Raw genomic sequence first — 17,469 nt, 5'->3', positions numbered from 1 at the left:
TTCTTGAAATTGGTTGGGGAGACAAGCAGAAGTAAAATCATGTTGGCTAGGCTGCTACAAGCATACAATTAGCATGGAGGAGACATCATCATTTCCTTATCAAACAGGTAGGTCATCCTGTTCCTAATAATTTTTTTTCTTTGACATCTCTAGTTAGCGATGCTTACTTTATGTTATTTATAGTCAAATGACCTTAGTTACATTGACCATATGGAACTGATCCATATGATTTGGATAATTTCTTCATCCTCCGAAGAGCTTTGTTTTCTCACAACTTGCGGCACTTGCTTTTGCCTTCAAGTAGTATTTACAGCCATTTGCAGTTGCAGGCAACGTAAGGCTTCATGCAGACTAATGATGAACGAATCATGAGCCACAAGTTTATTAGATTTCAATGAAATAAGTGCATCTATGTTGATCTTTCTTCTGTTCACAATTAATGTCTTTCCAGCCCTTCATAAAGATGGATGGGCCATGTGTAGCATCAATATGTTATTTGTGAAACTGATGATGATAGAGTGTGGTTGGTCGGAGACTGGAAGGAATCAAATATCATGTGGTCCTCAATAGATGGTGTTAGACATCTAACTATTCATTTGGACTGGAGATCATAAACATGGTGAAGCACATGAGGAGGACTCATTGCATGTAATAGAATATCTCAGAACTAGACTTTGTTAGTGGAAGCTATGGATTTGGTGAATATACATGCAATGAGGCATTTTGATAGTTCCATTAGGTGTCCCTACTGATGACATTCCCCCTACTGTTAAGAAAACCTAAATGATGGTTGATGAGATATTACTCCAAGGGAAGAATCTCTCTGCCTCCTTGCAGATTTATTATTGCTCACATTTCTTGTTTTTTGGCAACTGTTTCTAACTGTTGTTACTGTTTGGTTTATTATGTTTCCCAAGCTATACTGTTTATTTTATGATGTCTGATAAGGTGAAGCTTTGTTTTGTAGAGATGTGGGTTTTTTGTGTTTCAGCTACAGCAAGCACAAAATTCAGTGGCTAGACTCATATGAAAGTAAGCCAAAGAACAGGAAGTCAACAAGAGAAGGGTAGAAGCAGAGAAGCTCAAACTGTCTGGCGAACTCTAGTGCAATGGTGATGGACCTTTTACCATAGAGGGCATCATCTTTCAGACGATTGCGAAGCAATCATAAGCAATGCATTGAATCGAAGTCTTCACAGAGAAATCAAGCAGGCAATCAGAAACTCAGGTCATCATATTCATAAAAGTACTGATCAACTTGAAGATTGTCTGCACTTGGATGACAATGCAATCCTGTGCCTGCTTTGCATGTGTACTACCTGTGTCCAAAAAGGCTAGCAGTGCACCCGCAGAACACCAAGAAGAGGCGGCAGAGGGATCCTTGGAAAGTTGCAGAGGTTCAAGAGCCAGCAACCTCCATGAGCAGAAGCCTGGAGCAACAGCCCCACTTGCTGCATGTGGTCATATGGCAGCAGGTCTGCAGCAGCAAGTTGAGAGCAGCCAGAATCTTTTAAGCCTGTGCAGCGGAGAGAAACAGGTTTCTTTATTACTCTCTGACTTGAATCCATAACACTTGTTCATGGCTCTCGGACAAGGCTGTTCCCAATCATGAGAAGCTCTGTTCCACTTGGCATTGGATATATTTGCCTTTCGAGAACACCAACCTGTTTCTTTTTCCTCTCTTTAAGTGTCGGCACTTATTTTCATCTGAAAATTCACATCAGCAGAAAACAAAAAAACAGAAGATGATACATAGATTAAAATATGTTATAATTATTAATGTCCTGTTTCTAATTTTTTATCTTGGAAACATGATATTTGATTTTATTATACTTATATAATACTCGATTGGAAGTATTTTTTTTCTCTCTTATGTAATTTTATCTTTTTAATATGTTATTATTTATTATATTTTAATGATTCAATGCTAATGAATAAATATCTTGATTATAATTTTATGATGTCATAATTTAAAATTTTAAAAAATTAATTAGAATTTGAATTGAAAACAACCAGTAGGTTAGGTCACACCCCATAGATTAAGCTGAGCCGAAAGGCTAAACTCAATCAATAGGCTAGACCCAACTCGCAAGTCAACCCCAATCCCTAGCAATCCCTAGGCTAACTCAACTCGGCCCAACATGAGCACTCATATGTGGTGCACATGATCAATTAATATGCTATCGGCTAGCTCGACCAAGAATAATACATGCATAGTTATATGAAGTACAGTACATAGGTTAGCCTAACATAGCCTACTGTCTTACCAGCTAGCTCATTTTCTTTTATTTGATTTGAGCTCAAATATTAATTAAATCAAATTAGATTTGATAAACTTATATCGATTCAAGGTGATTCCGAATCGATTTAACTTATTCAAATCTATTTAACCTAAATTGAACCTAATCTGATTTAAATTATACTAGTATAAGGTGGTTGTATATCAGTTAAATAAGAATTAGAGATCGATTTAGTTAGGTTCTAGTTAAATCGAGTTTAATTAGATCGATTGAGTATGATTCAAGTCGACCGAGGGATAATTAATATTATTTGATATTAATGATCTTTAAAAAATAAATTGAGATATTTTAATATATTATTTCATCTAAAATATAGATATGATTAGTATGAGATGATTTATTTTTCTAACGAGGGTGAGTAGGGTGATTCCCTTCGGGGATTAACGGGCTATTATATGTGGCAACTAGATGGTTCAGCCATCCGTTATTAGGAGAAACATGTATCAACTTTGGTGAGTGTGAGACACTACTTAATCCTTTATTAGGAGTGCAATATAAGTTTATTTTCATCTGTGAGAATATAAACTCATCATATAAGAGAAAACTTTTCTATCCATTATTGAAAGTATTTCTTTAGGTATTTGATATATACTAGTGGGAGATTGATTTTTGGATATGTATTTATTTTATAGTTAACATATAGGGTTCCTAACTAATTGTTATTGAAATTTTTTTGTTTGATTTTGATATTCAGAGCAGTCTCTCGGTAGTACTAGATCAAAGTATATACCTTCCTCTACCACTAGATAAATTCAATTCGATTTTATTTTTGAGTGATGAATAAATAAATTTTAATAAATATTTATAATTTATGTATATTAATAGAATAATATTTATTTACTTAGCTCTTAATGTACAAAAATTATCGGTGAAAAGATGTTGTAATCCTATAAAAAAATTCCAAGATGTGACAAAAATTATCCTCAAACCTATCCAAACATCTCCAAAACTATTGATTATAAAATATTTAATACTATTTTTAATTTTTTTGATTTAGGGTTATTATTTGTCATAATATGAGATTTTTGAATCATTGAAAGTAACCTAAGTATAACTCAAGTTTAAATAAAGAAATTATCATCAAACCTATCTAAACTTCTAGGTTGACATGATATTATTATTCTACCATATGTTGTATCCTTTTTTTAATTTATTTTCAAATTTTAGGGTGTTGAATTATCCAAATAAGGGATGTGTGATGTTTGATTTCAAACATATTAAAACTTCTCTATAATAATAATAACATAATTCTAATATGCTTAGTATTATTTTTCCTAATTTATTTTTATTTTTAGATAATTTAAAAAGAATATTATAGTTTTGGGTGGTACTACCATCTAATATTGAGTGATGATTGATTGTAGCTCGAGTTACAATGGATATAATTGATCAAAACTTATGTTTGATATGATTCTAAGTTGATTAGTATTTATTTTTTTTAATTTTTTTTAATAATTTTAGTGTAATTAGAGAAATTTGACACATGGTAATCCGAATAAAACATATCTTAACAAAAAATTATCCTAATATCCACTTTGAAAATAATCAAAAATAAAAATACAAGGATTATAACATTGCAAAATGATAACTTCAAATTTAAAATTTTCATAAGTTTACATTGTCTCGTAATGTTATAATACACTTGCCAAAAATTTGTATCTGTATACTTGTATAGATATATTATCCCTGTCATAAGTAGCATATAATTATATGACATTCGGAATTAATAATATCAAACTACAAAGTTATATTTATGTAATACTATATATTTTTTATTATTCTAGTAAAATGATTCATAATATATTGAAAGATAGATCGATGCAATCAAGCTTCAATGACACTACGAAGGACGTGCTTCAACAATGCTATAGATATTTCACTAATACAACATAAGTCATATAGCGAGGTTGCTAGGCTTCATTGAAGGCGACAATGACCAATAAGAATAAGGACATCAGTGATGGCCACCTCCGAGACATCAGTGACAACTATACTAAGTCTCTATTGTCCAACCGGTCACTAATGCTCAATAAATAGTTTTATTGATGGGGACTCTCACAAACACTAATGGGAAGGAGAATATTGATGTTGGTGACCACTCATTATTGAGGCTCATGACCACAATCACGATGATCAATAGGAAGGCGAAGGATGATGACTAAGCTAAAGTTCGATTGTCCCACTGATCGTTGATGCTCAACGCTTAATCGATGACCACGATAATGGTGAATAATAGGAAGGATGACGTACTATTAGCGTGAAGGCAACATCCACCTTCTATGCTATTGGCATCAACAACCATGACCTCCCTTCCTCTGACAATAGCTTGTTAGCAAGAAATCAATGACAACAATGTTACCAACAACGTCGTCAGTGGGACTGCCCTTCCTCTCTTGTCCGAAAACGCCCACCTATTGTCGCTTTAAATGGCTATAGCTCATGCTATCATTGCTTCATGTTGGTGACAACAACAACAAAGGAGACGACGACGACGAAAACCATGAGTTGCCGATCACCATTGGCAAGAAGGTCGGCAACAGTAGCCTTTCACATCGTTGTTGCATTGGTCGAATAGGTTAGTAGGGTGATTTAAGAAAAAAAAAGAAAGCAATTTAAGTCATAATAATAATAAATCAAATACTTCAAATTTTATTAAAACAGTTTGATTCAATAAAATTTATCCGATTGAACCATAAATTTGACTTAATTTAGGTCCATCAAATCGATTCAATCTATAAAAAAAATATAGTCAACCATAGTCAATGGATATATTTTTTTAGTTTTATAGATGATAATATAAAAAAAGACACATTAAGGTAAAAACCAAAGATGATATCATCCGATAAAACCTCATTATTGAGATTTTTTATAAATTATTCATTATTTTTTCTTTAAAAAATATTTTCCGACATGTATGCTTGTAGTTATTATATTTATTATTATTCTTGTTGTTATTATTATTATTATTGGTAATATTGCAATTTTGCCAAATGGAGCCTCTTCGCGTTTCCTTGTTTCAGAATGTAGACACGTACACACACGCGCAACAACAGCAGCTCGCTCAGGCTCACTACCCGGTGAGCATAACCCCCAGCTACTGCATCTATAAAACGAACCAACCCCTCTTCCCCACGTCTCGCCCGACACCTTTCCACGATACAAAGGCGCTTTTGCATGTACTCCGACACCCGAAGCCCTCCTCCGCCTTTCTCTTCCCCCTTTCGTCTCCCTCTCCCATTTGAATCCTAACGCCTCCTCCGTCGCCGCACCACCTTCAATACCCTGCTGACGCCTTTATGGGCGTTTCCTTCAAGGTCGCCCGCGTCGGCTCCCGCTACCGCCCACGGGCTCCCCCTCCGGACCCTGCCGACGCGGCCGACGGCGATGTGGAGAGCGCCCTCCTCCCTGTCGATGGCCCCGCGGATCCACCACGCAGCGATGATCCTAAGGTGAACCTTTAGTCTTACCAGCTTTGGGGTTTGTGTTCTCCCCGTGGTTTCTGTTCCAGCCCGATCTTTTTAGCAGTTTGGCGCATTCGGCCTTTGTCGCTTGTCCGATTTTGGGGTCGTGGCCGCGATTTAGGGTTTGCGTGTTGGATTCTTGTGAATGCTCGGGGTTTGGAGTTTGATTATTTGGGAGGTTATGTGGCTTTATTCCCTTAGTTACGCGTTCGCATCTGTTGTATTCCGAGTTGGATTGGAGTTTGGCGATGCTTTCTTTGTGGTTAATGGGTTTTCTCCGGGGTTTCTTGCTTCGCCATTGTTCTGTTTTACCCTTTATTTATGGGTTTCAATTTGCACGATTCCTTTAAGGGTTCCGTGTTGAAATGGTTATTGCCCAATCCAAATCCCCCACTATAACTTCGTTTATCTTATAGTATGTTTTTTAATTGTTATCTCGGCTGTTATTTTCCTTCTTTTCTTGTTCGCTTAATATGATCGAATTTAAGGATGGGTTTTCAGCTTAACCCGAGGCGGTGCCATGTGCATTCAGATTCAGCTTTGGTGAACTGTGCGACAAAAATAAGCGATATACATTGTCGCCCTCATTACACGGATATACTACTGTTAGACTGACCCTTCTAGTGAAGCAACATGGGAGCAGTTTATCACTCTCTCAAGTCCAATGAAGTTTATCTGTTCTTTACAAATATAATATTTACGCAAAACACAAGCAACTATGTTCTCCCAAGCATAAATGTGAAGCAAGCAAGTATCAGTTCAACGGCAACTCATGGCAGAAAAGTAGGTTGTATCATGATAACATATTACTCCATTGTCTACTCTTGACTCATTACGCACCTAGTTGCATTTGGTGATGGTTGATTTCAGGGCATGCCATTTTAGGGTTTTACAATTATGTTATTCACCGCCTACATTAAGATTCTGGTGGCTGGAGCATGGATAAACGATACCTTTCAACTGTAGTGATTCATTTCTTCTATTTACCTGTTCCTTACCCAGTTTTAGACTGACAAGGTTTTGTACGCTTTACCGCTTTTCAAATGAACGGGCTGTGATCATTTTGCCTTCAGGATTGTATTGTCTAGTTTCAATTGGCCGACTGTTTTTATTTCTATACTCTGCAACAGTTGCCAATTCTATGTTCTTTCCATGATGATTTGGCTTATTACAACCACAATATTGGCTCACCTTTTATTTGTTTCATCCATGTTGGTTGTGCATCTTTGCATTCACTTCTTTAAACATGATAATAAATGCACCATCGCTAATTTCTTTTCTCCTTTGATACATTGAGTTAAATATGACTATATAACTTCCAAGAAAATAAAGGGTGCAATTTAAAAGAGAAGGAATGACGATTGGATTTAGGTGATGCAAAAAGGATGAGAAAGAATGATATCTGCTTGTGCGAGGGTTTGAATAAAGACATTCAGGCATCAGGCTACCAGGAGTAAAGAAACTGATAAAAAACATCTGATCACTTGCAACCACACGAGCAAAGTAGCCTCCCAAGAACATTGAAAACCCATCCGAGGGTAGCTCCACCAACTGGAACGCCCAGAGGATATATACACCAATCATTTTTTGAATTATTACAGGAAGGAGAGAATAACCTATGACTAACACCAGACGGAAGTTGAGAGAGTCCCTAACTAGTTTTAGTAGATAGGGAGGTGGACTTTCCCTGATTGGAATGTAAAGTGGGAAAAGGAAGGAGAAAAAGGAAGATAAGAAATAATAGAGAAAAATGAAGAGAAAGAAAGTGGTATATATTGTGAGTCTGTGACTATGTATATGTCTATGCATTCATCATTTTAAGGCTTTGGTCCATTTGTCGAAAAAACCAGGTTTAGAAGCCAGTATGATGGACCATGCAGTCTACCATCATGAGCCATTGTCTGAGTGAATATATTGGTTGTGTTAACTGTTAAGCTTGCTGATATATGCCTGATCCGTAATATCAATGAAAAATGTTAAGATGATTGCCCAACAAGCCTAAACTTGTTGCATGTGCTACAGTAGATTCTTTTTTGCTACTGGAAAAGAAAAACCTAACTTAATCGACATAACTCGTTTTATTTGTCATTGACAGGTGAAATAACTATTCTAGTTTCTTGCATGCCAGTGAATATTATCATAAGGTTTTATTTTCTTTTCCGTCCCTTCCAAATCCAAACTATGGAAAAAAACCCATATATTTTCTCTGCAATTATTATTCAATTGGATAAATTAAGGTGCTTCAGGTTCAGGCAATCTCGACTAGTTATCTGCTTTATGTTGAAGTATTTCAAGCCACCTTCGGTAGTTGTCTCCTTTATATTTGATACAAACTTTTACTAATGAATAATGATGGGTTTTTACATACTGCATTGATGTCTACTCATATAGGTTTGTGATGTTTCTTAGTTCAGACCTTCAGTTCATAATTTCCTATTTTTTGATTTAAATTTGTTCTTATTGCTTATGTAATATACCAACTGGATATTGTGCCATTTGATCTTTTGGGTTGAAGTTTGTTAAGGATGTTTGTTTTTGAACTTATTCCTGTAGGCTTCTTTGCTGGGGTTAGATGATGGACTTGGTTGTTTTTCTTTTTTTACAACCAGGAAGGAAAACAATTCCCTTGGAATAGGTGATTGCAATGGCCATCATGTTGTAATTATTATGCGTCAACATAAATGTCTTCTCTAAATGTTCTTCTAATGGCAGAGTGTGAACCATCCTTCTCCATTAACTTACACCCTGATGGTTTCTTTATCGGAAAACCTACTGAGGTTTGTCGCTTCTACATTTAGTTGATATGTGAGTTATTACAATCAATTTTTTATCAGGTTTCTGACCATTTAGTGTTGTCTTATTATGTTATGTTGATGAATTTACTACAAATTTTAGGGTATGCTGCTGCCTTTGCTTGAAGATGTTCCCAAGTTGCTGCACCCCTATGATAGGACATCTAAGATATTGTTTTCTGTAAGTATGCTATAATTAATAGTGGCAAATGATTTGGATATTGTTACTTGAATTCTGATTTGTACTTGCTTATCTAGTCATTGTCTTATACTCATTTCTGTTGAGTCCTCAAATATGTCACTTCTCTTTATGCTTTATGTGAGCTTCTTTCTGACATAATCAATATGCTAAGACATGGTCAGAAGAATATTTAAAAATCAATTCACCTTGTAGAGGGTGACTGGGGTTAGGTCAAAAGTGTCATGTGTGTGTCACAGATGTGGACACCACTGGAGCATCTATGTTGCTACATTCAACCCTATTCCGGACTATACGATAAAGTTCAGCTTCAGTTCAGTGTGCAAGATGAGAACAAACTGAGGTGATGACACTGAGGGTGGTCAAACCCAGCCATGTATTTAATTATATATCAAAGAAGTTGCACAAAAAAAAAATTTCATTAGTTAATTTGAGTACTTGGTTAGGTTTTGATGTGCTTTTACTATTATTAAGTCATTTCCTTTCATTTGCATACTTGAGAACTGGAGCTACACTGGTGTCAATTCTAGTGTTTGTTTGGATACAAGGATGGAGGGGGAGAAACTGACCTTTCTTTTTGTGTTGGATTTCTCCTGCCCAGGCCTGAATCAATTTTGGAAAATTGACTTTCTGTTTTATGTTTATCTAATTTAGAGTGCAAGAATGGAGCTTTTTCTGATTTATTACTTTTGTGCCATGTGTCTGATTCTAAGATTCTGATTTCTCTCTATGCAGGCAATTGAGTGTGGCTGGTTGCCTGGAGATATGTTGGATGACATACCTTGCAAGTACTACAATGGAACTCTTTTTTGTGAGGTGAAGTACTGCTAGATCATTATCATATTAGTTCATCATTATTTGCTTCCTTTATTTTCTTGTGATGTACTCATGATGACTGATATTCAGAAGTTTATGTTTGACATCTTGTAAGTTCACAAGGGAATTCTCTTTTGCCATGTTTATGGTAACTTTACTGATGGCATTTCAAATTTCATTGGCATGTACTATCTTGACAAGATACTGGAATACATGCTAGACCTTGGATCAATATTCTCTCATATGGCTGCAGTTTCCTTGTGTATGTCTCATGCACCATGAACAGCATAATGTGGCACACAAAACCGATGGCTGGTATATGGCATCACATGCTTGGCACTTGACATGTTTATCCTAACTTATTTTGCAAAATACTATAAAGCAAATGCAAGAATAAGAGGATTTTTAAATCCAAAGGCTTTGGATTGTTGCAGAAGTTGGTTTCTAAAGCTTCTAAATTTATTTTTACATGATTTCAACATATTTCTAACACCATTACTTTTTAAATGGTGTTCTTCTAGTCAAAATCCTATTCCTTTGATTGCTACTTTTTTGTGAGTTTCCTCCCACTTCCTTTTCTGTGCTGTTTGGGATTTGGCCATAACCAGTGACATGCAGTTATATGAAATAATATGATGTGCAGGTTGGTAATAATGAACAATATTTTTAATTTTTTAAAATTATATATCATATATATATATATATATTTTTTTTTTTTTATAATTTTAGTTAAAAAAAAGATAACCCAGTGATAGGGTACACCTCTACCAAACATCTACTGATGCCCTATATGCTACATACCGTCATGTTCTAGTTCAACCACATCTTGCCATGGTATGATACATTTGGAGTTGCCTCGACCACGCGTGTCGTAGTCCTTGATTATTTGTTAATATCTAATAAGCCATAAGTTTTTACCCACATGCAATCATGCATTCGAGTCATTACCATGACACTGGCCATTTGTGAGTTTACTTTATGTCTAAGCTGTGGTGAAGAAAGATATTGAAGGTGATGATTACTTTAAGTGCCCATAAAGAAAGAAAAAATGGTGAATTCCGCAGCCTATTAGATGGAGTCATTTTCTTTTGCATCTAGCATTAGGGTTCAAGTTCAAATGCACATGTCTTCACTCATGCTGTTGGTGGTGATATAGTAGAAGATTTTATTTCCTCTGTGCGAGTAGATAGAGTTGTGCATCTCTTTTGCATCCATGCCTTTTAGGGTTAATGCTATGTTGTTATTTTGTGGTACTAGAATTTTCTTATTTGGACTTTGACCATAGTTGTCTCTGCATATGTTTTTATTTTGTTTGATATATGATAACCAAAATGAATATCTATTCTGGTAGGTGTGGGACTTTCGCACCTCTTTGTCTAAATTGGGGCTTGGTGGATGTGATTCCTCTCATGATGAGTTTCCTAAAGTTCAGAAAGTCTGCTTACGAATGGGTAATGAAAGTGTGGTCAAAGACTTGCAATCAATCTCAGATGATTCTTGGACTTATGATGATCTATTGGTTTGTGTGCTCAGCTAGTATGTTATACCAATGCTTGTTATCACTTCAAGCTTGATGTTGTTGTTTTCCTTTCTTGAGTTATTTTCAGCAAGTTGAATCTGGGATCATCAAGTCCTTGCAACCGCTGCTTTATTTGTGCCCAAAGCCATCTTTGGACAGATTGTGCAGGACGCCATCTTCGAAGAAGGTAATAGTTATGATGGTTTAAATTGCACTCTTGGGTTATGATATGGTTCCAAGTTGCATGACCAGCTCTGAGGATTATGTAGCTTGATTTAAGCATAATGGGGAGGAGATTGACAAGAAAGCAGCATGATGAGCCTGAAATTGGCCTCAAGTCTGTCCGTATGGAAATGGCAAGCAGCAGGATTATTGACAACTTGAAGACACAAACAAGTGGTTCCCTTGAACATGGAGGATTATGTTATGCTCGGAATACCATTTTAAGAAGCATGCCATTCATACAGCAAGCTACTGATTGGAACCACAGTATACTTCACACTTTGCAAATGGCTTCACAACCATTTAGTATCTCAGATGCAGGTTGCTCTCTCCCCGTTCCAAATAATGCTGCAGCAATACCAAGTTTTCTATTACCACCTGATCACAATTCAAAAAACTCTCTACTTCATACTGAATATTGTGCTACTCTTGGAAAAAGGAGCCAGTTCCAAGAAGAAGTTACTCAGAATACTGCTGTAAAAAGGCCAAAACAAGGAACACCAGTCTCGGATATTTCACAAGCAGAAAAAAATGTGCTGCCTGGAATCCAAGAACAGAGGAGAGTCAAGTTGTCAAAGAAGCAACAGGAAGTTCAGATTAGCCAGCTTGTTGTAACTTGTGATCGACATAGTTGTCCGTTGATAAGTGAGACTTCAATGAAAATAATTCCAGAGGTTGAGGTTCAAATGACCTCTCAGCTATACAAAGAAGCAGCAAAAGATATGGTCAAAGAAGAGCCTACTGAAGCAAAAGTTTTATGTAGGTCAGATTTGGTGAAGGGTAAGAAGGATAATCTAGTGGATGCCAGAAGTAAGATTTTAAAGCAGCAGTTATCAGTTCAGAGGTCTCTGCCATTTCGTCTGCAGTGTGATAAAGATGGTCCATCCTTTGTGAAACACCCAAAGAATGGGGATTTTTCTCGGAAAAGAAAATCGACTCAAGGTTATCAGGTTTCAGCTGAAAGTTCAGACCAATTTCCAGTGTCTCAGTTGGGTGAAAACCAGATACTGTCATTGGGAACTTCCAGGACATGTCACGAAGTTGCTGCAACTAAGTTACAGAAGGAAGATACTGCAGTAGATCCTGTGGCTTCAGTTGGAACTGCTTCCATGACATCTGTGTCCAACAGTACTTTAGTACAAGTGAGTAAGATGATACTCAAGAAAAAGCCCAAAGCTCTTACCTCAGCTTTTGCTGAAGGCACAATGGGAATTAACTTTGACACAAGTGTTAATGCTACACGAGTTCAGGACATATCAAATGGTTCCTTAGCTGAGATCATACCTGCACCAGCTCCATCAGAAGCTAATGATGATACAACCATTCTTGATAAGTTCTCCAAGATTCAAATTATAACACAAAGGTCCTACCCAAGTCAAAACCTTCTTATTAAAGATGATTTTTTTTCCCTCAACAATCATTATATCTGTTAGCCAGTCAATGACTTCTTGAAAGCTTTTCCAAGATTCAAATTGTAACACGAAGGTCCTCCTCAAGTCAAAACCTTCTTATTAAAGATGATTTTTTTTCTCAACAATCATTGTATCTGTTAGCCAGCCAATGACTGAACATGAAAAGGACATTTCTTGCTTGAAAAGGACAACCTTTGCACAAGGCTCCCACCGATGGGGTGTTTGAGGAGGTTTAATGTGCATAACCTTACCCTTGTAAGCAGGGAGGCTGTTTTGGTAACTTGAATCCTAGTCAACTAGTCACAAGGAAACAACTTAACCATGATGCTGAGGCTCGTCCTCTTGCCAATGTCTGTCCATATAGCTAGTAAATCATGCAGGAAAATGTTTTTTTATTTCTTCCCAGGTAAATCATGCTATTATTTAATGCTCTTTAGGTATGGACTTGGCTGCAAGAAGAACAAAGTTGACAGTTACATTATGACAAAAGCATCATCATGTTCCCTCTTACCACCAGTTGGGATCTTGATGCCTGAAGATAGTGAAGAAATTGATGGAAGTAGAAATGTTTGCAAAACCCGCATACTAACATATAGGCGTGTTCTATTTTTCTTTGGAGGTACGCAATCTGTTTCTGTTATCTGGTTTTCTTTTTTAAGCTCATTTGCTTGAAGTTTCTTCTCCTCAGGAAGTAGCTTACCCTTGTCGGCTTCTGAGTCTTGGAGAAAGCTTGTCTTGACTGAATTTGATGAGCCTTGTGGTCACAAGGTAGGAGCTGAAATTGTCTACATAACTGATGCGAAGCGCTTCCATATTGCTTTACTTCCGACACTTGTAAGTCTCGATCAACTAAAGTTATTATTGACCAACATTTTCAAAATATAGTTGTTTTCACCCATTTGATGACCTGCTTTACAGCATCTTGCAGATTTGTTTGCTGCTCAGTTCACTTCATTGGTAAGGCTCCCTTTCTTGCTTGCATTTTTTGCCTTTTTATGAAGCTTGCACAACTACTTCTGGAATCAAGAGCTATAGAGCTTTGAGTTTCTGTATTGGCATGTCAATATTTCATATGCAGGAAAGGTGTGAATCAGTGTCCATTCTGTTGTTAACTTTTTCTTATTAGCATAATGTAGAAACTTTTGTGGTAGATAAAGACATCTAATTAGTTTAATACTCCTAAATTCCTATTGCAGTTTTCCAAACCATTTGTTCATGACGGTCTTTTCTTTATATTAATGTATTACATATTAATCTTTTAAATTCCTTGTGTCCAATTATTATTTAACATGCTTACTCGAACTCTTAATCTCTTGAATGTGAACACTACTGCTTAACCACTAGGATGTTTCCTTGAGGTCTCCCAAACTGTCCATGGTGTCTTGTTGTTTTTGGGTTATTTTTCCCGTAATGTTAGGAAAAAGCCTACTTGATGATGATGAACCTCACAGTGTAGCTCTTGCTTTTTCAGATGGAACATGACGGATATGAACTTATGAATGATCGGCTGGAGCATTCTTCATCTACCACCTCTGATTCTTCTTTCAGTAGTTCTCAACATAATGGTTTTTCTGGTGTTCCGTTGCTCCCTTATGAAACTTCTAATATGGACCATCCATTGAGGAGAGTTACAACATTAGATAAGAGCATCTGCACTACTCGTCTGCATCATTTTTCACATAAAAAGATTCTACTTCCAACGAGATTGACATCGTCTTTCGCTGTGGCCAGGAAACAACAGCTAGAAGCTCTTACCAATTTAGGTTTCATGCATCAGCACATTCCTAATGGTTGGAGATCCACAACACTTTATGAAGACACATCGGGTAATGTAAATAGTGCTGCCTTTCTATCACTTAATGGCTTGCAGCAAAGTCCACAGCAGCCTCAGAGAATCTTGCAAAGCAAAGTGGCCGGTGGTGGAACTGAAGATGATGTCATGTGCGGGGAAGAACTTGGGCAAATTTCTGGTTCCAAAAATCCTTGTCAACATTTCTTAAACAGAGGCACCAGTCAAATAACTCAGGCAGTTGATCTAGCAAAGACCAGATTGGCAGTGGGTCCAGGGATGGATGTTGGTCTAGGTATGGGACGTACGAGTAATGGATCTGGGATGACATTAAACCTGGATCATGCTCTGGGTAGAAGCAACGTGTATCCATTCCAAAATAGAGACACGTATGTGCTACATTTTAACAAGCCATTAATGGACTTGTGCAACAATACCTGTGATCCACAGTATCAGCTGCATGTGGATCTTCAGCAAAGTCTGCTACAGAATTTGCAGCATCAACAGCTCCAGCGATTAGGCCCGCTTGAGCAGCATAATTTACCAATGATCCCAGCAGCAGTTAGTCCTCGACAGCTACCCAGAGTACCAGGCAGGCAGGTTATTTCGGGCATTGTAAATGTTGGAATCCCACAGTTGAGCTCCCAAAGTGTCAATTGTGGTGGGAGGTTCACAAAGGAAGATAATCATGGCAAAGACACTGTGTAGATAGTAGGGGTGAAGCGTTTCCTTCCCTTTGTTACGGCTTTCTGTCGTAGATTGTTAGAACCTTTGGATCAAAAAAGTTGAGATACAAAGTGTAGCTTCAATTTTCCTGTCTAAAACATCCTTTGGTGGGTTGCTGCTCATCATGGGATATGTCGCCATCATGGAAGTGGCAAGGAACTAAGGACTTAATGCATTTCAATTATTCGCTTAGGGTTCTTTTAGCTGATTTCTTTGTTAAGCATCTCAGCACTCGATATTAGCTGATCACTCCCATCAGACTGGTGTCACTCTTTTTTTTTATTGACATGTTGTACATGCGCCAGGTTTGCTTATTGTTACTGTTGGTTAATTGAAGGTACGATGTACCACTCATCTTTCACATCAATTTTATTGCTTGCATCACGTGATGTACTATTCTTGTCTTTTGTCCTTCGAGTAGTTCTTTCTTTCCACTCTCTTCTTTCGTTCTATACAGAGAACGAGTTGTCCAAGGAAAAGAATGACGAGCTTCTTTAGAATATAATAGAAGTGGAGACGTATTGTCTGGGCCACTGGACTGGCAACAAATGGGCCTATGATTGGCCTAATCTCCTGTAAGAATCTTTGTTTTATTTGTGCACTATCTATTACTGCCGCTACTATTAACTACATTATTCTTAAAATTACATTTTTTACATATGATCACTTTTGATTCATATAATTGCAGTCTAACCTTTTTCTGGCTATTCTGGAGTGGAAGATAACAAGTATATCATAATCCACGCCACCTGTGCCTCGATTTTTGTGCAAATATTTCTAATGCACACATATATGTATATTGAAGCTAAATATGACTGCATGTGCTGCTTATCTATCCATGGCGAGGCAATCCGATACAAATCATGTTCTTTTCTCGCATCTCCCACCCTCAGCAGCAGCAGAGCTTCATGCTTTGTTTTCAGAAATACAAACAGGTTCTCGTCTTGCGGCTCCTCCGTTTATCACTCGGTGGGCGTTCACCGGAGCGACGGTTCTAATGATGCTGTCCTGCGATCTCCTGTTGTTCTGGTGATGCTGTCCTGCGATCTACTGTTACCCTCACCGTGACATGATCAGGTGGAAGGGAAGACCTTTGACCGGTCAATTATGATGCGGTGGGCCAGGGCACAACCTGTAGCTGATGGGCCCCCCTGCGGATGTCGGACAGCTGTCTTCCAGGCTGTGCTTGTCAACATCCGACAACCGAGCACCGTCCGATCGCGATCGGACTGTTGTGCTGGACACTTATTCCTCGCCATGTACTGCAACCCCGCGCCCCCTTCCCTCCCACCATCACAGATTCCCTTCGCTTACTAAATATTAGCGTCCGTCACCACCGCAGTCATCAGATGTGCAAACACTCTTTTCGAGCTCTGCAGCGCTTTCAGACTCGTAACACCACTACTACTGTCTCGCTGCAGTCAATGGTCAACAATAGGCTCCATTCTTCTTCTTCTTCTTCTTCTTTTTTTCCTGGTTACTGTGTCAGTAAATTATCCATGAGAAAACTGTAGACAAAAGAAAACATGCACATTTGGGTGGGATCTCAAGGTTTCTCCCGCTTAACCTAGACCAGGATGATCAAAATAATTGTACCACAAGTATCAATGTTGGGTCCCAATAGGTGTCGTTATCTTTGCGTTCAAGGGTTAGGTCTGACAGCCCAAGGCAGCACCAAGTACTACCGATATGTGTAGGAGATGTCACCCTTTGTCGCCTCTCGTGGGACCTTTTGTCCTGTAGCTTATAGAGTCGGGCTGGCAAGCATATGAGACCACCTTTTGGCCATTCTGTCGTCTCCTTCCTGACTAGAGCAAAATATAAAGATGAAGGACGAGAGCGAGGGGGGGGATTTAAATCTCGGCTGCTGTTAGCTTGCGTTTACGTAGCAGTAATATCACTGTGTGCTTGTAGCATTTTGAAGATTTTTGGATGTTTTCTTTTCCTTTTATGGTGCTCCGAGCGAGGCCCACGCCGCCATGTCCCCACACTTCTTTTGCCATTTCTTGGCTAATAACAAGGGAGGCAAGGACGGGATCTGAGGTGGCCGCAGGACCACACGGACGTCCTTCTTTCTCTGACTTCTTTTACCATCCTTATGATGCTGTCGTCGGGCCTCGGGGAAACGTCTCATAGTGGTTGGGAAATGCTGAGAGTTATTATCAGCGACGATGACACCTTTGTGTGGTTTCCCATGTCGAGAAAGGTCGAATATGCCTTGTGATGATACATT

General features: G+C 37.9%; 1 protein-coding gene across 5 annotated transcripts; it reads left to right on the top strand.

The window, feature by feature from the left end:
* The first annotated feature begins 5,450 nt into the window (after positions 1-5,450).
* On the top strand, positions 5,451-15,550 carry LOC135584456 (protein PHYTOCHROME-DEPENDENT LATE-FLOWERING-like). 5 transcript variants are annotated; one of them, XM_065087525.1, is made up of 12 exons: positions 5,451-5,749; positions 8,371-8,396; positions 8,474-8,538; positions 8,657-8,734; positions 9,488-9,568; positions 10,920-11,087; positions 11,176-11,274; positions 11,357-12,672; positions 13,159-13,340; positions 13,410-13,555; positions 13,640-13,678; positions 14,193-15,550. In XM_065087525.1, the coding sequence occupies exons 1-12, from the start codon at positions 5,685-5,687 to the stop codon at positions 15,216-15,218; spliced, it is 3,291 nt and encodes a 1,096-aa protein (XP_064943597.1). In that variant the 5' UTR covers positions 5,451-5,684; the 3' UTR covers positions 15,219-15,550. The 5 variants fall into 5 exon arrangements, with proteins under 5 accessions (XP_064943597.1, XP_064943596.1, XP_064943600.1 ...); XM_065087524.1 differs by having other exon boundaries at positions 8,315-8,396; XM_065087528.1 differs by having other exon boundaries at positions 8,315-8,396; positions 13,650-13,678; positions 14,193-14,330.
* Positions 15,551-17,469: the final 1,919 nt, after the last annotated feature.

Source organism: Musa acuminata, chromosome BXJ1-10 (genome assembly GCF_036884655.1).
Source record: "Musa acuminata AAA Group cultivar baxijiao chromosome BXJ1-10, Cavendish_Baxijiao_AAA, whole genome shotgun sequence".
NCBI classification, from domain to species: Eukaryota; Viridiplantae; Streptophyta; class Magnoliopsida; order Zingiberales; family Musaceae; genus Musa; species Musa acuminata.
This window is presented reverse-complemented; position numbering and strand designations above follow the sequence as displayed.